At 35.7% G+C, this 21547-nt stretch overlaps 15 protein-coding genes across 15 annotated transcripts; 7 read left to right on the forward strand and 8 right to left on the reverse strand. All coding sequences in view use genetic code 12, as the record gives it.

The window, feature by feature from the left end:
• Positions 1–2503: 2503 nt before the first annotated feature.
• On the reverse strand, positions 2504–4183 carry CCT6 (chaperonin-containing T-complex subunit; the record flags this gene model as incomplete). The annotated part of the gene is made up of 1 exon (XM_710342.2): positions 2504–4183. One exon carries the CDS (start codon positions 4181–4183, stop codon positions 2504–2506), a length of 1680 nt encoding a protein of 559 aa, XP_715435.2.
• A 201-nt stretch (positions 4184–4384) lies between these two features.
• CAALFM_C406840WA (uncharacterized protein) lies at positions 4385–5161 on the forward strand (the record flags this gene model as incomplete). The annotated part of the gene is made up of 1 exon (XM_710341.2): positions 4385–5161. One exon carries the CDS (start codon positions 4385–4387, stop codon positions 5159–5161), a length of 777 nt encoding a protein of 258 aa, XP_715434.2.
• A 37-nt stretch (positions 5162–5198) lies between these two features.
• CAALFM_C406850CA (methionine aminopeptidase) lies at positions 5199–6314 on the reverse strand (the record flags this gene model as incomplete). The annotated part of the gene is made up of 1 exon (XM_710340.2): positions 5199–6314. One exon carries the CDS (start codon positions 6312–6314, stop codon positions 5199–5201), a length of 1116 nt encoding a protein of 371 aa, XP_715433.2.
• A 247-nt stretch (positions 6315–6561) lies between these two features.
• CAALFM_C406860CA (cytidine deaminase) lies at positions 6562–7208 on the reverse strand (the record flags this gene model as incomplete). The annotated part of the gene is made up of 4 exons (XM_019475399.1): positions 6562–6774; positions 6842–6956; positions 7023–7059; positions 7130–7208. 4 exons carry the CDS (start codon positions 7206–7208, stop codon positions 6562–6564), a joined length of 444 nt encoding a protein of 147 aa, XP_019330944.1.
• A 223-nt stretch (positions 7209–7431) lies between these two features.
• RPT5 (proteasome regulatory particle base subunit) lies at positions 7432–8724 on the forward strand (the record flags this gene model as incomplete). Its single annotated transcript, XM_710339.2, has 1 exon — positions 7432–8724. The coding sequence occupies one exon, from the start codon at positions 7432–7434 to the stop codon at positions 8722–8724; it is 1293 nt and encodes a 430-aa protein (XP_715432.2).
• Positions 8725–8816: 92 nt separating this feature from the next.
• CAALFM_C406880CA (proteasome regulatory particle lid subunit) lies at positions 8817–9098 on the reverse strand (the record flags this gene model as incomplete). Its single annotated transcript, XM_019475400.1, has 1 exon — positions 8817–9098. The coding sequence occupies one exon, from the start codon at positions 9096–9098 to the stop codon at positions 8817–8819; it is 282 nt and encodes a 93-aa protein (XP_019330945.1).
• A 990-nt stretch (positions 9099–10088) lies between these two features.
• ARR3 (Arr3p) lies at positions 10089–11270 on the forward strand (the record flags this gene model as incomplete). The annotated part of the gene is made up of 1 exon (XM_710338.2): positions 10089–11270. One exon carries the CDS (start codon positions 10089–10091, stop codon positions 11268–11270), a length of 1182 nt encoding a protein of 393 aa, XP_715431.2.
• Positions 11271–11578: 308 nt separating this feature from the next.
• Positions 11579–12316, forward strand: GST1 (Gst1p; the record flags this gene model as incomplete). Its single annotated transcript, XM_710337.2, has 1 exon — positions 11579–12316. The coding sequence occupies one exon, from the start codon at positions 11579–11581 to the stop codon at positions 12314–12316; it is 738 nt and encodes a 245-aa protein (XP_715430.2).
• A 490-nt stretch (positions 12317–12806) lies between these two features.
• Positions 12807–14546, forward strand: CAALFM_C406910WA (uncharacterized protein; the record flags this gene model as incomplete). Its single annotated transcript, XM_710336.1, has 1 exon — positions 12807–14546. One exon carries the CDS (start codon positions 12807–12809, stop codon positions 14544–14546), a length of 1740 nt encoding a protein of 579 aa, XP_715429.1.
• A 154-nt stretch (positions 14547–14700) lies between these two features.
• Positions 14701–15144, reverse strand: CSA2 (Csa2p; the record flags this gene model as incomplete). Its single annotated transcript, XM_710333.1, has 1 exon — positions 14701–15144. The coding sequence occupies one exon, from the start codon at positions 15142–15144 to the stop codon at positions 14701–14703; it is 444 nt and encodes a 147-aa protein (XP_715426.1).
• An 864-nt stretch (positions 15145–16008) lies between these two features.
• Positions 16009–16731, reverse strand: EXM2 (Exm2p; the record flags this gene model as incomplete). Its single annotated transcript, XM_710332.1, has 1 exon — positions 16009–16731. One exon carries the CDS (start codon positions 16729–16731, stop codon positions 16009–16011), a length of 723 nt encoding a protein of 240 aa, XP_715425.1.
• Positions 16732–17127: 396 nt separating this feature from the next.
• CAALFM_C406940CA (uncharacterized protein) lies at positions 17128–18294 on the reverse strand (the record flags this gene model as incomplete). Its single annotated transcript, XM_710331.2, has 1 exon — positions 17128–18294. One exon carries the CDS (start codon positions 18292–18294, stop codon positions 17128–17130), a length of 1167 nt encoding a protein of 388 aa, XP_715424.2.
• Positions 18295–18451: 157 nt separating this feature from the next.
• On the forward strand, positions 18452–19195 carry CAALFM_C406950WA (pseudouridine synthase; the record flags this gene model as incomplete). Its single annotated transcript, XM_710330.2, has 1 exon — positions 18452–19195. A coding segment is annotated over one exon (744 nt), but the record flags the coding sequence as incomplete, so codon positions are not given.
• A 285-nt stretch (positions 19196–19480) lies between these two features.
• On the forward strand, positions 19481–19909 carry CAALFM_C406960WA (uncharacterized protein; the record flags this gene model as incomplete). The annotated part of the gene is made up of 1 exon (XM_710329.2): positions 19481–19909. One exon carries the CDS (start codon positions 19481–19483, stop codon positions 19907–19909), a length of 429 nt encoding a protein of 142 aa, XP_715422.2.
• Positions 19910–19965: 56 nt separating this feature from the next.
• Positions 19966–21372, reverse strand: ZRT1 (Zrt1p; the record flags this gene model as incomplete). The annotated part of the gene is made up of 1 exon (XM_710328.2): positions 19966–21372. The coding sequence occupies one exon, from the start codon at positions 21370–21372 to the stop codon at positions 19966–19968; it is 1407 nt and encodes a 468-aa protein (XP_715421.2).
• Positions 21373–21547: the final 175 nt, after the last annotated feature.

Here is a 21547-nt window from a genome sequence, read left to right on the forward strand (position 1 = left end):
CGTAGTGAAAAAAAATTTTCTTGCTCTATTTTTAGTGATATTATTTTTTGTTTTACTACGTTTTACATGCACAATTGTGTAATAATTTGATTTGAAAGAACAACAAAAAAGAAGAAAAAATGTAGATATTATCTCAGATTCCAGAACTAAGAGAGAAAACAAGGGAGTTGAGGCAAATTCATACTTCCGGATAAAATTTTTTCCCTCCGAGACGTGAGGGAACCTTTTTGCTAACCAAAAAGCAAAGTAGTTGCACATAATGGAAATCGACGAAAAGAAATAAAAAATTGCTTATTAGAATCAAAGCACAAGTGAATAAAAAAAATTCTTTGAGTGGTGAATGCTATTTATAATGAGAACTAAAGTTAAAACATCAATGGGTTATTTGAAATATCTGACGTGGAGTGAGAGAAAGAAAAAAAAATTTTTTGACTAGTTTATGCGCAGCCTCTAGATTACAATCCCAAGTTATCGACGACTTTTAAGAGTACACAATCTAGTATCCTCTATGTAAACAACAAAATTAACAATAGCTGAATTGTTTTCAAGTACAACTAATTTGCCTCGAGGACTGAAGATGAAAAAAACAAACAATGTAACTCTTCAATAATTGACGCTGTTGCATTGGAAGATAAGAAACCAAAGTATAATATCCAAACGTAGAAGTGAAAAGCAGATCAGTTTATAAAGTATAACAACTCTATTATTGAGTGGAAAATTCGTAGGTTAGCTCCGAGCAAAGCTTTACTAAGACCCAATTATCTAAAAGAGAGGATAAACTCGTACAACTTCTTGTCTTGGTCGACCTTGATTTACTTTTCTTGTCTTACACTCTTCAGCAATGGTGATACCAGTCCTAGCCAATGTCGTTGCTTGAGTTTACTAGCAACTACAACAACAACGGTAGTTTTAAAATTTGTGCGTTTCATGTTTAAATGAAATTACTAAAAACACCAAAAGCCTAAAGTTAAAACCACAACAGTCAATTAGCCATATTGCCGTCTTCTGAGTTGGGTATTTTGCTGCTCATCTTAAAGAATTGCCACTCATGAATTTACAACTATTGATATAATGGGAAAAGGGGAATCTACCAATTATTTATATCAAAAAGTGGCGAATTTTGAACAATACATGGGGCAGTACCATTCTGTAGCTGGTGCTGCGACCTGCTTTAAACCGTATTAGCTTGTTATTTTGATTTGCAGTACCTTTTCACTTATTCTCAGTTTACCMAACTAAGATTATCCCCTCTTTTCAACTTTGCACATGTACACTTGTTGTTAAATGGCTCTCATTTCATAATTATTTTTTAATGATGTCACCTTTGTAACATCAAGAAGGGTCATAAAATAGTTTCTTATTATTAGAAGATACTAAAATGGGGTTGGCACTTTTTGATAAACTGAAAAAAACTAAAAAGAAAGCAACTCGCATGATATCCTCGTTTGAGACTTTTTACCAAGCGGCAGTGTCACCATCACCACCAATTCCAATGAGTCAAAACTATGCACACTTGCCTAACCTCTATAATTGTTTGTCCAAATTTTCATTTTGTACATTTCCACTAAACTCACCCTTCTGTAAAGCGTGCAGTTTCAAAACCAAATTGTACTAATAATAGCCACAAAACAATTATGCACAATGTGTAACAAGGATTTTAATTATTTTTTTTGTATTGATTAATGTTGCTGGTGCTACCACCACCAACGACTCCTCCTTCTTCTCCTCCTTCAGGTCCCTTGCTGACTACCAATTTAATTCATTGATTTTATTCTCTGTCTCTATCCTGCGTACTGAATTGTTATTGTTCTACACCAGCATCTTTACAATTCAGACCCTTGCAATTTGTCAACTCTATCAGGTATTGTTTATTCTTTTTGTTTCAATGATTAATTCTCTATAGTAAAGATTTTCAGTACATACAAGTTAGGCCCCACAGATTGTCAATCAAGTCGGTTTCGAATAGACCTAGAAACAAATATTTAGTATTCAAGCACTTGCCGAAAATAGAAGAAGTGATTAACCAAATAGAAAGTCTAGACTCTTCAGTTTCGGCCTTTTTTTTTTGTTGTTGATTACTTCTTGCTGTTGGTATTTTGGTATCGTACCATAATGGGCAAAAAACTGACAAGGTTTTACAAACGTTTGTAGTATTTAATTGGGTTTGCCTTGGCATTTTGGACACAATTTGTTTGTGACACTTTATTTATAATCAGAAGTGAGCCTAAATAATAAAGTGTCGTATACTGAAACGAATAACAAGAACTCTGGCATCAAAAAGAATTCATTGTCAAGTTGGTTTCGAGTACAGAGACTCATTTCTGTAGACCAACCTAGATATAACCGCAATTGCTAATAAACGCCGAGATTTGAGAGCTTGCCAAAAAAAATTACTAGAATCGAAACAAAGTATTGTCGAATTATATACATTTTTCTTATACTTTGTACCTCCTCTCTTGTTGAAGATATCCAATTAAAACTAACTCTATAGAAAATCCTAACATTACATCATTCCTGCGGGTGGCATCATTCCACCTGGTGGTCCTCCTGCTCCTGGTGGTCCTCCAGCACCTTCCTTCAATGACGATCTACCAGCTTTCAATAATTCATCACACAACAATAAGTTTGAAGCTATACCAGTTGCTGAAGATATGGCATTTCTAACAACTCTAAAAGAATCCCAAATACCTTCTACTGTTGGGTCCATTGGCTCCCCTGATTTCAAATCAACTCCAACAATGTGACCATCGATTATTTCATCTTGGCAGTTGGAAATGGTCTCCAATTGATCCAAACCAGCATTGGCAGATAACGTTTTTGGAATGACCAAAAGTGCTTCAGCAAAAGATTTGATACCAGGTTTGTTTTTACCTTTCAAAATCTTTTTACTAGCATCACTTTGTAATAAATAATTATTGCAGCTTAACCAAAATGCACCAGCACCTGGTAAGATAGAGGCATCTTTAATCACATTAGAAACAGCTCTTAATCCATCTCTTATAGCATCTTTAGTTTGTTGTAAAACATGGCTGTTGGAACCTTTGATCAAAATTGTAGCAGCTCTTGGGTCTTTACATTCTGTGACATAGGTAAACTTATCCTCACCAATGGCGTTTTCATAAACTAGCCCAGCATATCCCAAAATTTCCGGACTCAAATCATCAACAGAGTTTTGTGCTTCTCCACCACAAATCAATTGCAAACGTTCCATGTTTCTTCTTTTAGCTCTTCTTAACGCCAAAATACCATTCTTGGCCAACACATCCAAAGACATTGGGTCTATACCTTTTTGATTTATTATAACAAACCCTTTATCGGAGTTCAAATCACACACTTCATTCTTCAATTCTATAATCTTTCGTAATTTATCATCAACAAATTTTCTTTCTGAGGCCACTAATTTTTCTCTTTGTTCGGCAGAGGAATAGAAAAACCCAGAGTTGACTTCAGTTTTTTCGTACTCCAAGGAGACATTAAGAATCAAAATATAAGCGTTCTTGACTCTTCTAGGCATATCTGGGTGTCTAGCTCCGTGATCCAAAACCAAACCTTGAATCAATTCAGTTTCTTTAGAATGGCCATGTTGCATAGTCATAATTTCAATCATATGTAAATCCAAATTTCTTTGTGATTCTTCTTTGACAGTCAATACGGCGTCAGTGACAATTGGAGTCAAAACATCAGCTAATTCATTGGTGACTTTAGTGGCTAATGATGACCGAGCAATTTGCAAAAGGAATTCACGATCAAAAGTTTCAACCTTTTGCTTAAACTGATCAAGGAATTCCAATGAAGTTTCACGAGCAATTTCAAACCCATCGACAATAACTTGTGGGTGAACACCTTCACTGATAAATCTTTCGGCTTGCTTTAATAATTCCCCAACTAACAAAATAACCGTTGTAGTTCCATCTCCAGTAATTTCATCTTGGGCAGTGGCAGCACGGGCTATCATCACTGCCGTTGGGTGTTGAATTTGCATTTCAGTTAATAAAGCTTTACCATCTTTAGTTAATTTCAATCCACCAGATCCATCAACTAACAACTTTAATGTTCCTTTAGGTCCCAAATTGGAAGCTAACACTTGTTGCAAGCCTTGAGCGGCATTAATGTTTACTTGTAGTGCTTGGGCACGTCTTATTGATTCTGCTTTAGGATTAAGTAATTGGATTGACGATGACATAGTCTCCCAAAGATATATGATTCAGAGTGATTTGATGTAACAAGATTAATGTGGGAAACGAACGAAACAAGAAAAATTTTTTTTTTGTATGTTTCTGTTTTTGCCATGGAAACGTCTACATTGAAAAAAAAAAAAGGGCGAGAAGTTTTTTTGTTTTGCTAAGATTACATTTTATACACGAATATCAAAGAACATTATAGAATGTCAGATTTTGCTAGCACGATATTCATACCTGCAAGAGACAATTTACGGATAAAACAAGATGATAGAGAAGGGGTAATTCGATTGTGTCGAGATATAACAAGCTATTCGAAAAAGGGGATATTTTCTTTGCATAGAACTATACTGGAAGATGAATTGATCAAAGAATTAGCTGGATATTTTAATGTTTTGAGTGATAGATTGGCTAAAATCCAAAAGAATTACCCTGAAAACATGCACTTACGAGGAACAATATCAGGAGCGGTTGAAGAATTGATCGAGTTTTTCACATTTGCTTTTTATAAATACAATTTTCAATTATTACGGTACGATGTGTTTTTGAAAATGATACAAATTTTGATAAATGGCGATGATGTTGAGCCAATTGTACAATACTTGATTAAGTCTGAGCTGTTGCCTGAAGCTATTGAGCCACATATTGACTTTATTGATCTAGCAGATTATCTAATGGGGATCTTTGATTGCACTGGTGAAATAATGAGAATGTGTATACTGCAACTGTCTCAATCAACAGGTGATTTTGAACTCAAGGCTACTTTGAATAACTACAGATTTTTACAAAAATTGTACGATCAATATGTTTTATTGACACAGCACTATCTGGGAATTTCTATAAATCGAGGAGTTTTTGACGATTCAGCCAATCTGAGAGGAAACATTTCATTCACCAAAAAGCTACAAGTGTTTGAAAGTTCACTCAAGAAAATTGAATCTACATTATTAGATATACTAGTTAGTGATAAAGAAATAATATAAATGGCAATTTGTCTACTAATTATATTTGACACGACAATTATTTTATTCTGGGTCCAGGTCCACCTGGAGATGTTTCCGTTCTGGCACTTAATACTTCACACCCGTCTTCGGTTACTAACAACATATGTTCGAACTGGGCAGAGCATTTACCATCTTGAGTGACAGCTGTCCATTTGTCTGGCCATGACAAATCCTTGTATGTTCCAACATTAAGCATTGGTTCTATAGTAAATACTTGACCTGGTTTAGCAATTCCAATGGCTTTATTTTTAGCATAATGAGGAATGTTGGGTTGACAGTGGAATAATGCCCCGCAACCATGGCCACAATATGTACGCACAACCGAACAGTTGTTTTCACTTGCATGCTTTTCAATGATATTACCCAATTCTCTAAATGCAATCCCTGGCTTTACATGTTTAATAGCTAAATCAAGACACTCTCTGGTGGTCTCAACCAAATTGACTAGTTCTGGATTGCATTTTGCCTTGTCACCAACGTAATAAGTTTCATTAAGATCAGCATGAAACCCAAGATAATATATAGTAACATCCAAGTTTATAATATCGCCGTCCTGTAACTTGGTTTTATCTGGTATACCATGACAAATAACTTCATTGATAGATGTACACAACGATTTAGGGAAATTGTAGTAGTTCAAAGGCGATGGATAAGCATTTCTTTTAACACATTCTTTATGCAAAATTGCATCCAATTCGTCGGTGGTGATACCTGGTTTAACGTGACTGGCAGTAATGTCCAACACTTCTCTGGCTATTTTAGTAACTTTTCTGATTTTTTCAATTTCTTTCGGCGTCAATACAGGGATTTTCCCGATTCTATCGTTTTTGATTTCACTGATGGGTTTACCATCTTGGGCATAGTCAGGTAATTTAATATGTTTAGGGACGGCTCTTCTTGGTGTCAAGGGATAATGAGGTCTCAACTCGCCAGTGAATTCAAAATTTGGGAATGGGTTGTAATCTTCAGAACCGTCTTCTGCCTTGTGGATACCTTTATGGATTGCCCAACTGGAACGGAAACAGATCTGATTGCAAAATACACTAGAAACGCCTTCTTTCAAACATACAGGACATTTCAAAGCTGATTCGGTTTCTTTACCACAATGTGGTGCTGCACAGATAGATGCCATGTTTTCTTATAGTATATATGTATATAGTTATTCTATAACTCTTGGTGAAAGTGATCACTGCAAATAAGATAAAAAGAAAATATGTATTGAAAGAAAGAAAAAAATTTTTTTTTCTGGTTCTTCGCATGATTATGTGAGAAAGTGAAAAATGAGTCTCCATCAAATCTGTTCGTAATACCGTTGTTTGTTTTTCGAATGGGCGGGTCTTGTTGGCGGTGCAATCTGTCGCGTGATGCCGTACAAGCTTTTAATTCGATACGCCGAGATCTTCTGGACCGAAACTCAATGGTAGTAAATCCTGAAGGTACACCTTAATAAACCTGTTTTCTTCATTGAACATGTACACTGGGATTTCTGGGGCAAACTCTCTAATGAATTGACGACAAATTCCACAAGGAGTTATAGGGTCCTTGGTGTTTCCTGCAACTGCAATTGCTTTATATTTCTTATGACCATCGGTCTAGAGGTTGACAATAAGTCAAGTTAGTAAGAACTCAATTGATAATTCAAAAAAATCAAACACATACCACTGCTTTAACGATTGCTGTTCGTTCAGCACAGACACCCGCCCCATATGATGCGTTTTCGACATTGGCACCAGATATAAACTCGCCCGATTCCGTTAAAAGGGTACATCCCACTCTGTAAAAAATTAAAAGAAAAAAAGTTAGTCACTTCCTCGTCGTGATTGGCAATCTATCAACATACCTGAATTTCGAATAAGGACAATAAGCGGCGGATTTGGCTATAATGAATTGTTAGCAAAAAAAAAACCCAAACTTGAAAAGAATAATTGCATTCCCTGCTAAACATACCTTTGATAACATTTTCTTTTAAATTGGTAAATTCTGCGTCTGTTAACTCTTTATGATCAGTATACTTTGGAATCGACATAGTGTATAATTAAGAAGAAAGTGGTGGAAAAGGTACAACAGTTATCTCAAAACTACCTTAATCACAAATCAACAATTATAGCAGTCGTGTGCGTAATATCAAAACACTTTTCCACTCAAGTTTTTTCGGGTGGTGGTGGCAACAAAAATGTATGGGAGAAAAAAAAAATGCTAGGGAAAGACTCGACCTCTCCCAATTACAGAATACTACAACTGTATCAACAATGGTTACCTTAGAAGATTTAGAAAACAATCAGCAACAAGAAGAAAATGTTATAGATCAAGAAATTTTGAATTCGTCTACTTCTGATATAATCAATAGAACCAAATTGTTGGATAATGACATTAAAGTTATGAGATCTGAATCACAGAGGTTGAACCATGAAAAGACCGTGATGTTGGAAAGAATAAAAGACAATCAAGAAAAGATAAACAACAATAAGCAATTACCTTACTTGGTGGGAAATGTTGTGGAGTTATTAAATTTGGATGCTGACAAAGAGGCCAGTGAGCAAGGAGCCAACATTGATATCGACGCAGCTAGAGCTGGTAAATCAGCGGTAATCAAGACATCAACTAGACAGACTATATTTCTACCAATGATAGGGTTAGTTGACCCAAGCAAGTTAAAACCAAATGATTTAATTGGCGTGAACAAGGACTCTTATCTTGTGTTGGATACTTTGCCTTCGGAATATGATTCGAGAGTGAAAGCGATGGAAGTGGATGAAAAACCAACTGAAGACTATTCTGATATTGGTGGATTGGACAAACAAATTGAGGAATTGATTGAAGCCGTGGTGTTGCCTATGAAACAAGCAGACAAGTTCAAAAACTTGGGTATCAAACCTCCAAAAGGTGCTTTAATGTATGGTCCACCTGGTACAGGTAAAACTTTATTAGCCAGAGCTTGTGCTGCCCAATCTGGTGCCACGTTTTTGAAATTGGCTGCTCCTCAATTGGTGCAAATGTTTATTGGGGATGGTGCAAAGTTAGTTCGTGACGCATTTGCTTTGGCTAAGGAAAAGGCTCCAACAATTATATTTATTGATGAGTTGGATGCTATTGGTACCAAAAGATTCGACTCCGACAAAAGTGGTGATAGGGAGGTGCAAAGAACCATGTTGGAATTGTTGAATCAATTGGATGGGTTTGGGTCTGACGACAGAGTCAAGGTTTTAGCTGCTACTAATAGAGTCGATACATTAGACCCTGCATTGTTGAGATCAGGTAGATTGGATAGGAAAATCGAGTTCCCATTGCCATCAGAGGAAGCCAGAGAATCTGTGTTGAAAATCCATGCAAGAAAATTACACTGTGACAATAACTCGGTTAACTGGAGAGAATTGGCCAGATCTACTGACGAGTTCAATGGTGCCCAATTGAAGGCTGTTACAGTAGAGGCAGGTATGATTGCTTTGAGAAATGGTAAATCTATAATCAAACATGAAGACTTTGTGGAAGCTATTAGCGAAGTGCAAGCCAGAAAGTCCAAGTCAGTCAATTTCTACGCATAATGGGAGTTTTATGTTGTTGTGTATTTTATAAAATCAATAATAATATAAAAAAACCTTTTCCTGTTAAATAATCAACTAAGAAAGCATCTAAACTATTGGATTGGTTTGATTGTTTTCTTCAATTCTTCTCTTAATTTATTAGACACTTCATCTTGACCATCATCATCATCCCAATCTTCTTCCCATAAATTTTGTTCACTCAATTTATTGGTACTATTACTTGACCATTTAGAATCATCTTCTGGAAAATCTTCAAATTCATCATCCTCTTCTAATGTCTTGATAACATTTTTTTCTTCTTCAGTGAGACCTGATGTATGTTTCAGAGGGATTGTAGTAGATGGTTTAGAATCTAGTTTGGTGGCGTCTGACATTATGGTACTATTGATTTGATGTTGACTAAGTAGTGGTTGCCACTCATGACATTTTTTTTTTTCCTCGTTCTCAACTTTTGTTTCTTCAGTTCCAAGTACTTAAACGTTTACGCTTTTGGTGTGATTTGTACAGGAATGGCAAAATGTGATGTCGCCAACACTAAATGTTATTACAGAATATAGAGTATGATCTAACAAGCAAAATCTAAGAAAGAATTGTTTAAATTGTTGATTACGTATTGTCGTGGTCTAGTGGGCTAGTCGCAATTCGACAGTGTTGAGGTAAAAAAATCAGGCTGGGCTATATTGTACCAAAAGATCAAATACAATGGTCCTTGATGAGATGTTAGGCACTTGAGATATTAGATCCAACTTCTTGGTAATGCCAGGCTTGATATTATTTTTCAGTAATTACTTTTTGTAGGCTTGTTTTCTGTAAAATGATATATAATTTTGGACAAATTATATCAGGAAACGTGTGGAACCACCATTCCCGTTAAAACATACCAAATGGCGTATATAGTAAACACTTACGGGGACTTGGCACATACCCATAACAACAAGGAGATTGTTACACGCAAACAAGGGGGGAAGTAAACTAGTACCAATAATGTTACATAATCTCAACAATAATGCATTAAACCAAGAAATAAATTTCATGATTACTAATACCCCATTGAAAGTGACCTCATCCATGCTTCAATAAAAGAGTTTATCGGGACCATTCATGTTGTAGAAGCTTCTTGGCAATTAAACTTAAAGTTAAAAGCATTATAATGGAATAAAATTATAGTAGCGCGCCTGAATCAATGATTAGTCAGCCTGAAAAGTTTAATTATAATATTTTTATTTAAAGATGCTGGAAGTTCCTGGAAAAAGAAAAATGAAAATTCCATGATTTTACAAATGTTTGTATTTGCAGGTATTGACTATAGTTGATATTCAGTTTGTTTGAACATTTTCAGTTAGAATTTTTACTTGGTGGTAATCATGACTTTCAAACAAGATGCTAGAGCCGCGTTCAGAGGCTTATCTATTACAGATAAATTGTTACCATTATTAATTGTTCTTGCAATAGTTATTGGTGTGATAATATCGGTATATGTACCTGGGAGCAGTGAAGCATTTAATGGTACTAAGGTCGTTGGTGTGTCTGTACCCTTAGCAATAGGGTTAATAATTATGATGATTCCTCCATTATGTAAAGTGGAATGGGAGCATTTCCATAAGTTTTTCAACAAAAGTACCTATCTCAGACCTATTTTGATTTCGCTTGTTTTGAACTGGATTATATGTCCCTTCATTATGCTTGGATTGGCTTGGATGGTTTTATTCAACTATGACGAGTATAGAACTGGTATAATTATGATTGGAATTGCGAGATGTATTGCCATGGTATTGTTGTGGAATGACATTGCCTTGGGTGATAACACGCTTTGTGCTGTTATTGTTTTTATTAACAGTTTGTTGCAGGTTGTTTTGTATGCCCCTTATCAATTGTTTTTCTGTTATGTGATATCGGGTGATCCTATTCCAATTGACTCTGGTGTTTCATATTCGATAGTTGCAAAGAGTGTCGCTTTCTTCTTAGGTGTACCACTTGGTCTTGGTGTGGTTGTCAGATTTGCATTATTATACTTTAAGGTTTACGATAAGTTGATTAGATTTATCAGTCCTTGGGCTTTAATTGGATTGTTGTACACTATTATTGTTATTTTCATTGATAAAGGTAAAGAGTTTATTGAAGAAGTTGGAACTGCCTTCCTTTGTTTTATTCCTTTGACTTTATACTTTTTAATTGCTTGGTTTACGACGTTTTTTGTTTTAAGGTGGTCATCAAAGGCACCAAAATTGGAGGATGAAGATACTAGATTATTATGTGGATGTGAAGAAAAAATCGAAAAGTATCCAACCAAATGGCGGAGAGGGTGTAGTGCCAATTATTCTGAAATCACAACCCAAAGTTTTACTGCTGCTTCTAATAACTTTGAGTTATCACTTGCTGTTGCGATTTCAATTTATGGCTCAGGCAGTAAACAAGCTATTGCTGCAACTTTTGGACCTTTGTTAGAAGTGCCAATATTGTTAATTCTAACATTTGTTGCTAGATATTTCAGAACTAAGTTTATTTGGTCTGATGTCGAAGAGCAAGAAAATGAAATCTGTCGTTAGCCGTATCTTATGTAGCCAACTTTAATAAATTACTTGAATTATTTTGTGTTTTGAAGTATTGTCTTACATGTATGTTTCCAACCAATGATTATAACGGTATGTTCCAATCTTTTAAGGTTTTGCTCTTCTTGATTACTAATTTATTCACCCATTTGCTTTCTTCATTGCAAGTAGGAATATCTGGTGGGGAAAATAATATTCACTGATTTCACGTAAACTTTTTCTTGAAATACTTGCAAATATGACTCTGTCAAATACGAGATACATGCATTAGTAATCAAGAAAGTTTATTTTTTTTTAAAAAAAGTATGCTACCCCAGTTTCATTTGCCCAAAAAGAAACGGGTATATAAAGGTGGTAATAGATCCCATACTTTGGTGATTTGTTTACTCTGCAAAGACAACCTCAACAAAAGTATGAAATTATACACTGCTCCAACTGGAAATGGTCGTAAACCATTGATTTTTTTACATATCTTAGATGTTCCAAATGAAATCCACATGTTTGATTGGCCCACTAAGGAAATCAAGGAGAATTGGTATCTTGAATTAAACCCTCATGGCCTTGTTCCAACTTTAGTTGATGGTGATGTAACATTATGTGAAAGTAATGCTATTTTGCAATATCTTGCTGATAATTATGATACCGAGAACAAGTTTAGTTACCCAAGCACTGATCCATTGTATTGGCAACAATTGAGATGGTTATTCTACCAGTCAACCCAATTCAGCGATGCCTTGTCTAGATTATTCTTTTACAAAAAGTTTCGCAGTGACGATCAATGGTTAGTCGACAAAGGGTTTGAACAAATTCGCAAAGTTTATCAGGTTTTGGATTCACATTTGGCGCAAAGAAAATGGTTTGTTGGTGATAAATTCACAATAGCTGACTTGGCTTTTGCCGTTGGGCATTTCCGTCGTATTGAAAAAACAACAGGGACCAAATTTGAGATTGAAAATTTTGAAGAAAAGTACCCTCATGTGACTCAATGGTATAATGATGTTTTGTCCATTGAAGGCATCAAAGAAGGATTTGAATTGAAATAAGAACTGTTCAAGTGTTTTTCTTTTTGGTGTTTTTTTGTTGCAAATTGAGAGGAAAATTTGTACACCAAGATAGTTTTTCGTAGATCGTATACTATTCACAGTATCTCAAATACAAATTATTAATACACACAAATGGTATTTCTTTTACGTAACAGTGTAGAGATACTTATCTCATGCAAGATATAAGATTGGACCATTCCGTCTTTCTTTTTATTTGGTACACAAAAGTTGCAAATGAACACACAGGGCCAAGCAAATTCATGCAAGATATTGTTTTTCTTTTTTTTGAGTGTATCGATCCCATTTATTCCCTTAGTATTCACTTATTCCCGCGAAAATGGACACATATTTTAATACACAATTTTTCTATGAGATTGCAAAAAAAATTTCAAACCCCGCATGATTATAAATGGGCCCTGTTGCAAAATTTTTAAAGAGAACTAATCAATTCACATTTTAACAATAATTGCAAATAAGTCAATTAAACAAGATGCTGGTTGAAACTTATTCTTGGTCAAATATTAGTTTGACATTACAAAATGGCAAGACAATTCTTGATGATATTTATGGCTCTGTTAGTGCTGGAGAAATGTTAGCTATTATGGGTCCATCTGGCTGTGGGAAGTCAACTTTGCTTAATGTGTTGGCATATAGAACTAGTCCACGTTCCTCGACCCTTGAAGGTGGTATATTTATCAACAATGAACGTGCAACTTTAAACAAAATCAAGCAACTTTCGAGCTATGTTGAACAAGAAGATTCTTTGATCGGCTCTTTAACCGTCCTGGAAACAGTCGATTACAGTGCACAGTTTGCTGGTATTGATAAAGCACACAAAAAAGAACTTGTTAGCAAAACAATCAAGTCACTTGGATTAGAGGGTCAGGCTATGCTGAAAATTGGTACTCCGATTCAAAAGGGCATTTCTGGTGGACAGAAGAGAAGAGTTAGTATTGCTTCTCAAATCATTACCTCCCCATCAATTTTATTTTTAGACGAGCCCACATCTGGATTAGATTCTGTTGCGTCTCGTGAAGTCATTAGCACTATTAAAAAAATCGCAAAGAGAGAGAATATGGTTATTATTTGCTCCATTCATCAGCCCAGCACATACACATTTGAACTTTTTGACAAGGTAATGTTTCTTTCCAAAGGTAGAACAGTCTATAATGGCGCTGTTAGCAATGTGGTCAAGTATTTCAACTCAATTGGACACACGATGCCTCCGTACATTAACCCAGCTGAATACGTTTTGGATTTGATTAATACGGATTTTCAGGGTGATTCTAGTGTTCTTGATGACTTGGTATCTAAGTGGAACAGCGGAGACGTTCACAAAGTTGGGACAGAATCGGTTCAATTAACTGAGGCCACTACCATAAACGAGATGCAAAACATTTTGATTTTGATAGCTCGTTCTTTGACCAAGGCTAGAAGAGATATCTTGACATACTATGTTAGGTTAGTTATGTACTTGGGTTTGGCGATATTAATGGGCACTGTGTGGTTGAGATTGCAAAATGGCCAAAAAAACATACAACCATTCATTAATGCCATATTTTTTTCGGGGGCATTTATGTCGTTTATGTCAGTTGCGTACATTCCATCATATCTTGAAGACATTCAAAGTTATAAGAAGGAGAGAATGAATGGGTTGTATGGGCCCTTGGCATTTTCCTTAGCAAATTTTTTGGTTGGGCTTCCATTTTTATTTTTAATTGCTGCCGTGTTTAGCGTTATTACATTTTTTATGGTCAACTTTCACCAAACAGCAAGTGGGTTCTGGTATTATTTGATGTGGCTATTCTTGGATTTAGTCGCAGCAGAATCAATGACTACGTTCATTGCCAGCGTTTTCCCGAACTTTGTTGTGTCATTAGCAATAACAGCTTTTGCCAATGGATTGTGGATGGCAGTAGGAGGTTTTTTAGTGCCTTCAAATATTTTGAACGTGTTTTGGTATTATACCTTCTATTGGATTGATTATCAAAGATACGTCTTTCAAGGAATGATCTTCAATGAGTTTACCAACAGAGAGTTTCGTTGTGGAGATGGGTGTCATTGCATGTATGATTCACCCTTGGCAAGCCAGTGCAAAATTAGTGGAAAAGCTGTATTGGAAAGCTTGGGATACGGGAACTACGATAAGGGATTATGGATTGGGGTTTTAATTGCTCTAGTTTTTGTTTACAGATTTGCTACGTATATAGTTTTAAAATTGAGAAAGTAAGGTCTTACTCGTACAGAAATGTACTCTTTACGACTTTACTTCTGATATGTAACATAAAATATTCATATATATTGGTCAAAGTGCTATAAAAAAAATAGACTATACAATCTTAAACATTGATAGTAAGCACGAACACATAGATTTACCGACAATACTAATTACCAGTTGCGGTAGCAGCGGCGTCCAAAGCACTTGAGACACTTGCTGGAATAATCCAGTATGGATCCCAAACACCAGCAGCAGCGCAAGCACCGACAGCCAACTTTCTGAAGTTGGTAACATCAGCACCACGACATTTGGATGCAACACAATTACCAACAGCACCTGTAAAGTTAGGGATAACACACAAGCAACCGGTATCCCAGTATGGACAAGGAGTAGAGCTGGTACTTTGCTTAACACATTCTTGAGCACACTTTGGAATTTGATCGTAGATTCTATCAGCGAAACCGTTGATTGAAGCAGTTTTGGGAACAGGAGGGTAAATAGTATAAGGATTATCAGCAGCAGGGGCTGGGGCAGCAGTAACAGCAGGAGCAGCAGCAGCATTGGCAAAGGCAATTGCAAATGGAATGGCTAAAATAGTAGAAAATTTCATTTTTATGGTAATTGATCAGTTGGTTTGTTGGTTATTGATCTTCTTCTACAATCATGTTTGGAAAAGACATTTGATTTCCTATTTATACCCATATCCAGTACTCCCGAGCATGGAGACGTTCGTTTTACGTTCCGATAACTCCAAACCTCTAGTAATCGTTTTCCGTTTGTTCAAATATATTCTTCATTTTCCAAATGGTATTTTTGGTGGTATCACTTACTTTGCAACTTTAATTCTCTTGTTTTCTTTTTTGTGTCACTCGGGGAAAATAGGTCTTGGCACATTTGACGCTATTTCCGCCAATCGCAAGAGTTTAGCCATTAGTTGTTTTGTCAAAACTCGGAAATTGTTTACTTTGAAGACTAAGTTGTATGGGGGAGGGGCACAAGTAATTCTGCACGTCAACTCCATTTCTAATTATAATTGGAGGAAACTATACATTCTTTCATTGTTTTGGTACACATTGTCTAACGCTATACAACTATAAAACAATGGAAAAAGTGAAACACTAACCATTAATTGTACGTCCGGTTTCCGATTTATGCTGGTAAACAATTATTGAAAAGTCTTTAGCGATAAATGGGCGGCTTAGCCTGCGTTTTGAAACGCAATTGGTATAGTATTCAAGCTTAGTTCTATAGAAAATATACAATCTAATACCTTGAGGAATTTCCTCTATATATAAATAGAAAATTCCTCTCACAGTAGACTGAATTATCCATATGAATTATCGGTCCACTTATTCCATTGTCAATGGAATAAATTAGTGTATTGTTCTCTTCAGTACAATCACTACCATTATACAATTCTAGCTTATTGTTGATAATTAGTCATGTTGCACATCCTAATTTCGAACAAACAATATTATAGGTTCTTTCCCATTTTCTTATACTTATTTTGTACCTCCTTGAAGTTTTCTCGTATTTCCAAATAACCCATATGTATTTTTCCAACAAAATGATCTGCTAATCTTCTATCGTTATCCAATCTCGACAAGTAAGCACCACACCCATCACACACCTGAAGTTTCTGTTGTGATGTTTGTCCAACATTTTCAGTTATTCTTCGAGCCTGTTGACTGAGTTTTTCCCTCTCTTCACATTTGGCATTCAATTCAATGGCGTAATCAATAATTTTACTGGCCTGATTTTTGGCTACCAAATAATTAAGCTCTTGGACCATCAAACCAATCTCAACATCTAGATCATCTAATTCCTTTGTAACTCGGGCAATTTTTGCTTTTTCCTCTGGCGTGTGCTGCAAACGTAATTGGGCATTGTGGATATTTCGGTCCAAATCAGAGACATATTTAGACAACAATTTGTAATAATCATACTCTATGTCAGGAAACTTTTCGCCCAATTTTTTCGTTCGATGCTCGTATTCTAGTTTATGTTTTTGTAAATGTAGATTAGGACATCTTCCAAGATCTTGCTTTGTTCCTACAAATAAATCATGAGGACAGGTGCCGACTAAAAAAGCCCGACATACACGAGATGAAGTCATTTCAGGATCTCTTCGCCGTATCAGCGATCCGTTTTCTTTTCCCATCAACTGTTCTATTTGTCTTCTTTGTTCCTCTGCCATGATTATTGATGATGGATGTTTTTGTTGTTGCTCTGTAAAGAAAAATCAAGCTTCTAGTTTGTTTTTGTTTTTTCGTTTTCGTTTTTTTTTTTGCTTCTTCGCATAATTTTGGAGGATCGCCTCCAGCACCAAAACATTCTAGTCTAAATGTAGCAAACATGATTGATTAATTTCTACCATTCCCAAAGGATTCATCTAACCAAGATGAAACTAAGGAATGTGTTAGAAGTTTTTTCTTGAATTTGGCCGTTGCGTTACTAAACTCTACAACTATTCTAAGATCGAATGTAGAGGTATACAAATACCGATTCTTACCTACAAACTATTAAAACTGAAGTTACGTTGAATAATAACATATTCTGTTTCATTTTTTCATTCATCCTAGCTACCACAATTTCAGCATTCTGTACTAACCATCTCGGCTTTAAAAATTTTCACAGTATCATTATACTTTTTGAAACTTTCTGCGTCAAGAACAAATTTATCAATGTTATTCGTCAAATAATTTAGTATTACAGTCAAGTTTTCAGTTCCAAAGTCATAACTCCTTACATTAATGTTCATATTTTTCTCATACTTTTTGTATTGTTTAATAATCTTTACCTTCTCAAACTGGTCCTCTTGGCAATGCTTTACCACTAGGTTTTCATTGAAGTTGTTCCTCAATGAAACACTTATCTTGTCCATAGGATAAGTTTGTGGAACCGTGAGCATAAGATCGATATCCCCGTTCAACTTCCAAAGTTCCGGAGCAGTATTAGGAAGTACTGGAATAGTGGCTCGATAAACCTCTTCTTTGAGTGGCCTGACAGATCCATTTAGTTTATAACACATCTCTTCAAGAAGTTTCTTTCGTTGAAGTAACAACTTTGGGTCAACTTTTGGTTTGTAATTTGTCTTTATACTAGTATTCGGCTGTTGCTTTGGTTGTTGTTTCGGCTGCACACTTTGTTGAGACTTTGTTGATGTCACTGGCGGGGATTTCTTCTTGGTTTTTACAAACTTGATAGTTTCTTTCTTTTCCTGCTTCAAAAATAATTCCAAATATTTATCCAATGTCAATATCATTGAAGCCAACCCTATCCCATCAACCAAGGTAATTTCATCATCTTTGAGGGCACCTTGAGCAATATCAACTATTCTTTGAAATCCCACTTCAACATTATAAGCAAATCCTCTGGGAATGTCTTCATTTAATACACTGATTTTAGGTCGCTGAGACTTGTCCTCTGGGAACCCACTTGGAATAGTCAAGTTGATATTCAATTTTTCTAGATCGTATGGAAATTCAGGATCAGAAGGTTTAATTCTGAGTGACAAGTAGATAAGATTTTCTGGTTTGCTTTTAATATAATCAAGCAAATACTTTTGTAAATATGACAATCGAGCATGATTTTTATAACATTTAAAATGGTTAGGGCTATCTGATTCTATTTCTTTCACTTGTTTAATAATCGATTTGGTCGAGATTCCATTTATAGTAACTGGCTTGAAAGCACGCATCAACTTCGACACTTGCAAGAATCGAAGTGATTTAGTTAAATCTGTACTCTTCTTGCTCATGATTGTGAATTAGTGGTGGATGTGTAGAGCTTTTCAGTAGCACAATGATTTGAGTTTGTTTTTTTTTGTTCGCCAATACTCGATTTCATAGTCTGAATCGTTTGTTGACATTTTTTGTTTTTATTCCACTTTTAATGACTCATCCATTTGCAACTTTATGAAACTAGACCTTGTCAAACGTACTTTCAACTATGCAGTAGTTAATAAACCGTCTGGAATGGTATGTGATGCCAGCCACACAAATAACATTATCACTGCATTGACAAACGAATTTACAAAAATACTTCCCTCGGTCAACTCATCGCAATTTAGACTTGTACAACGACTAGATAGATTCGTCACAGGCGGTCTCGTAGTTGCTAGAAATAAAAAATGGGCAGATAAAGTTAGAAAATCGTTTTTTCAGGAAGGTACACTTCGACTTACAAGAAGGTATGTCGGATTAATTGCTCTCGACCAAATTCCTGAATCAACTCAAGGCACAATAGATTTCCCCATCCAAGCTTTAGAGAAAGATTACAGAGGGAAAAACAAATCGAGAGAACTATTCACTTATTCGGCCGTTACACATTACAAATTGATTCCGTCGGCAAGGCGAACCATCAAAGGAGTATTTCCGGTATTCCAACAGGGCCCAATTTTGCCAATTATCCTAGAGTTGGAAACTGGAAGAAAGAACCAAATTCGAGATCACATCATACAAAAATTTGGAGTTCCTTTATTGAATGATGACAATTTTTCTGATTTCAAGCTAAATTCGGAGATTCCAAAAGACGTCAATAGCAAATTATATAAAAGTAACCAGATTGCTCTTCATTCTGGCTTGGTAATTATGGAGAATAATGGAATATCACAACAATTTCTATTTCCAGTGAACAATGCGTATGATCGAGAGCTTTGGGGAAGTTTTGTTAATGAAAAAGGTGAGTTTATTGATGAGATACGAAATGGATTGATTAATTTTAAAATATAAGGAGCATAAATGAATCACAAATTTGAAACAAGAAGATAATACATTGGTGAAATTATTGTATGCATAATCATGCTGTTGTGACAGTGCTTGTCATAACTGTGAGTTTGTGCAGCTACTCTTTGCATATGCTTACTTTATTGCAATGAGAATTTGTATAAATGACTGAGGATTTGCTCAGCTTTCATTCCTATCTACTACTGCCCCATATTAAAAATGTCTGAAATACTCAAAGCCAATCACAGAAAAGTATATGGTAATGTCAGTAATAGCAGCAGCAGTAGCAGCATCAGCATGAGTCCAAGTGGTAGTGCTACTAACAAAAGAAGTACAAGAAGTGCTGGTGACAACAGGTCAAAGCTTTCTCATGATATGGTTGCAGGGGCCGCGTCCTTTGAAGCCACCAGATTATTTGAAGATAGACATCGAAGAAACGGGAAACCAGTTAGTCATGCTTTCGCCAGAAAAACTCTTATTGCACTTGCCGCATCCGAAGTGGATAAATTGTTTGAAGTGAAAGAATTAACCCATTTGGATAAGGATCAAATAAAAAGCGAGGCAATCAAGGCCATTGAGAAAGAATACGAGACCCATTATGGTGGTCAGAGGCATTGGTCGCCAAACTTCAAACCAATAAGTTGGTAATTTACAGCTGCATATATTAGTATGTTCTGTAGTAATGTATATATGTATACGGAAATTTACGCCCAATTACCCAATAAGCTCATGAGCAACATTCCCAAAATCAAACTTACTAAGGCAACTGTAGTTTTTACAAAAGAACTGTTTCTCAAGTGGCCGTGTAACCAATCGTGACTCCACATTTCAATTAAACCAGTCCAAAGGAGCACACCTGCTGAAAAAGAATCTAAAGTTCCCAATGCAATTAAAGTAGAGGGGTCATTACCGTTGAATTTGTTCAAAACACCGATACCAATTGCCATTCCAATAGGGGTGATCAATGCAAACATGAGTGCCATCACTAATTTAGTTGACAAACTTGCATTGGTAATAGATATAATTCTCGAAGACAAAGCCAAACCTTCGAAAAACTGATGGAAAACAATAACAATAAACAAGGTAATAAAGTAAACATCATCTGTGACAACTAAAGTAATACCAATAAGAATGGAGTGGAAAATAATACCTGCTTCTAAAATCATTACTGAAATCTTGTCGTTAACAGAGATTCCATGTAATGATTGCTCATTACTAGATGTTTCCTCAATTTCCTTTTTATCAACCTTTCCAGTATCACGGGCATTGACTATTCTAAGAGCAATGTACTCAATTATAAAAGCAATAAAAATCCCAGCCATGGTTATTGAAGCACCAGTACCTTCATATTTGATTTTCAAACAAGAATTGCTCCACATTAATTGCGCATGAGTCATTAAATGGACAAATGCCGTTGATATGATTATACCAGTACCAAACTGTTTGATGATAACAATAATATAGTTTTCCTGTGATAAGTTGACAAATTGTTTCAAAACAATTGGACCAAAAGACCCGATACCAGAAGTAACAAGAATAACAAAAAGCAACCCAATTCTCAAAGGAATATCGTAATCTCTTTTCACTCTTTCACAAGTCACAGCGTCATGGTTATTGTCATCGACACAATGCTCAACACCAGCATGGAAATGACACTTTTTTCCTGAAGATGAGCTCGACTCTTCATCATCTTCATCTTCTAATTTCACAAACTGAACTTCTTTATCTCCATCCATACAGAAAGTATCACCATCGTGGGAATGGCATCCATCATAGCTTGTAGGAAGGTTGTTTGTATTGGTTGGAACTGGCAAGATTGAACCTTCATTTCCGTAACCATCAACACAATATTGGACCGAATTATGAAAGTGACAGTCAGTAACAGCTGTTGTTTGAACACTAGCAGACAGGTTCAGTGGTGGTGTGGTAATTGTAGAAGCATTCAAGGAAGTTGACAGACTTTGTTGTCTCGTTAACGTTAAGTAAACAGTACCATCAGTAGGGGTCAGCTCCGTGGTTGCTAATCTGTAGCTTCTGGTTGATAAAACTGTCACAGTTTCTGTATAAACCTTAGTCAATAAACCGATGAAAAATAAATGGGTAAACTTCATTGATGTTGTTAATTTTTAGAGAGCTACCACCAAAAACATATTCAGCAAAGGCTACCTTTATATTAATTATTCCGTTTTCCAAGATTCCATCGGTCGCCAAGAGAACTCAACACTTTAACCACCATGGTATATATCTTCATTGCTACGGGCCCATATATTCATGTTTCCAACTATT

Source organism: Candida albicans, chromosome 4, assembly GCF_000182965.3.
Source record: "Candida albicans SC5314 chromosome 4, complete sequence".
NCBI lineage: Eukaryota > Fungi > Ascomycota > Pichiomycetes > Serinales > Debaryomycetaceae > Candida > Candida albicans.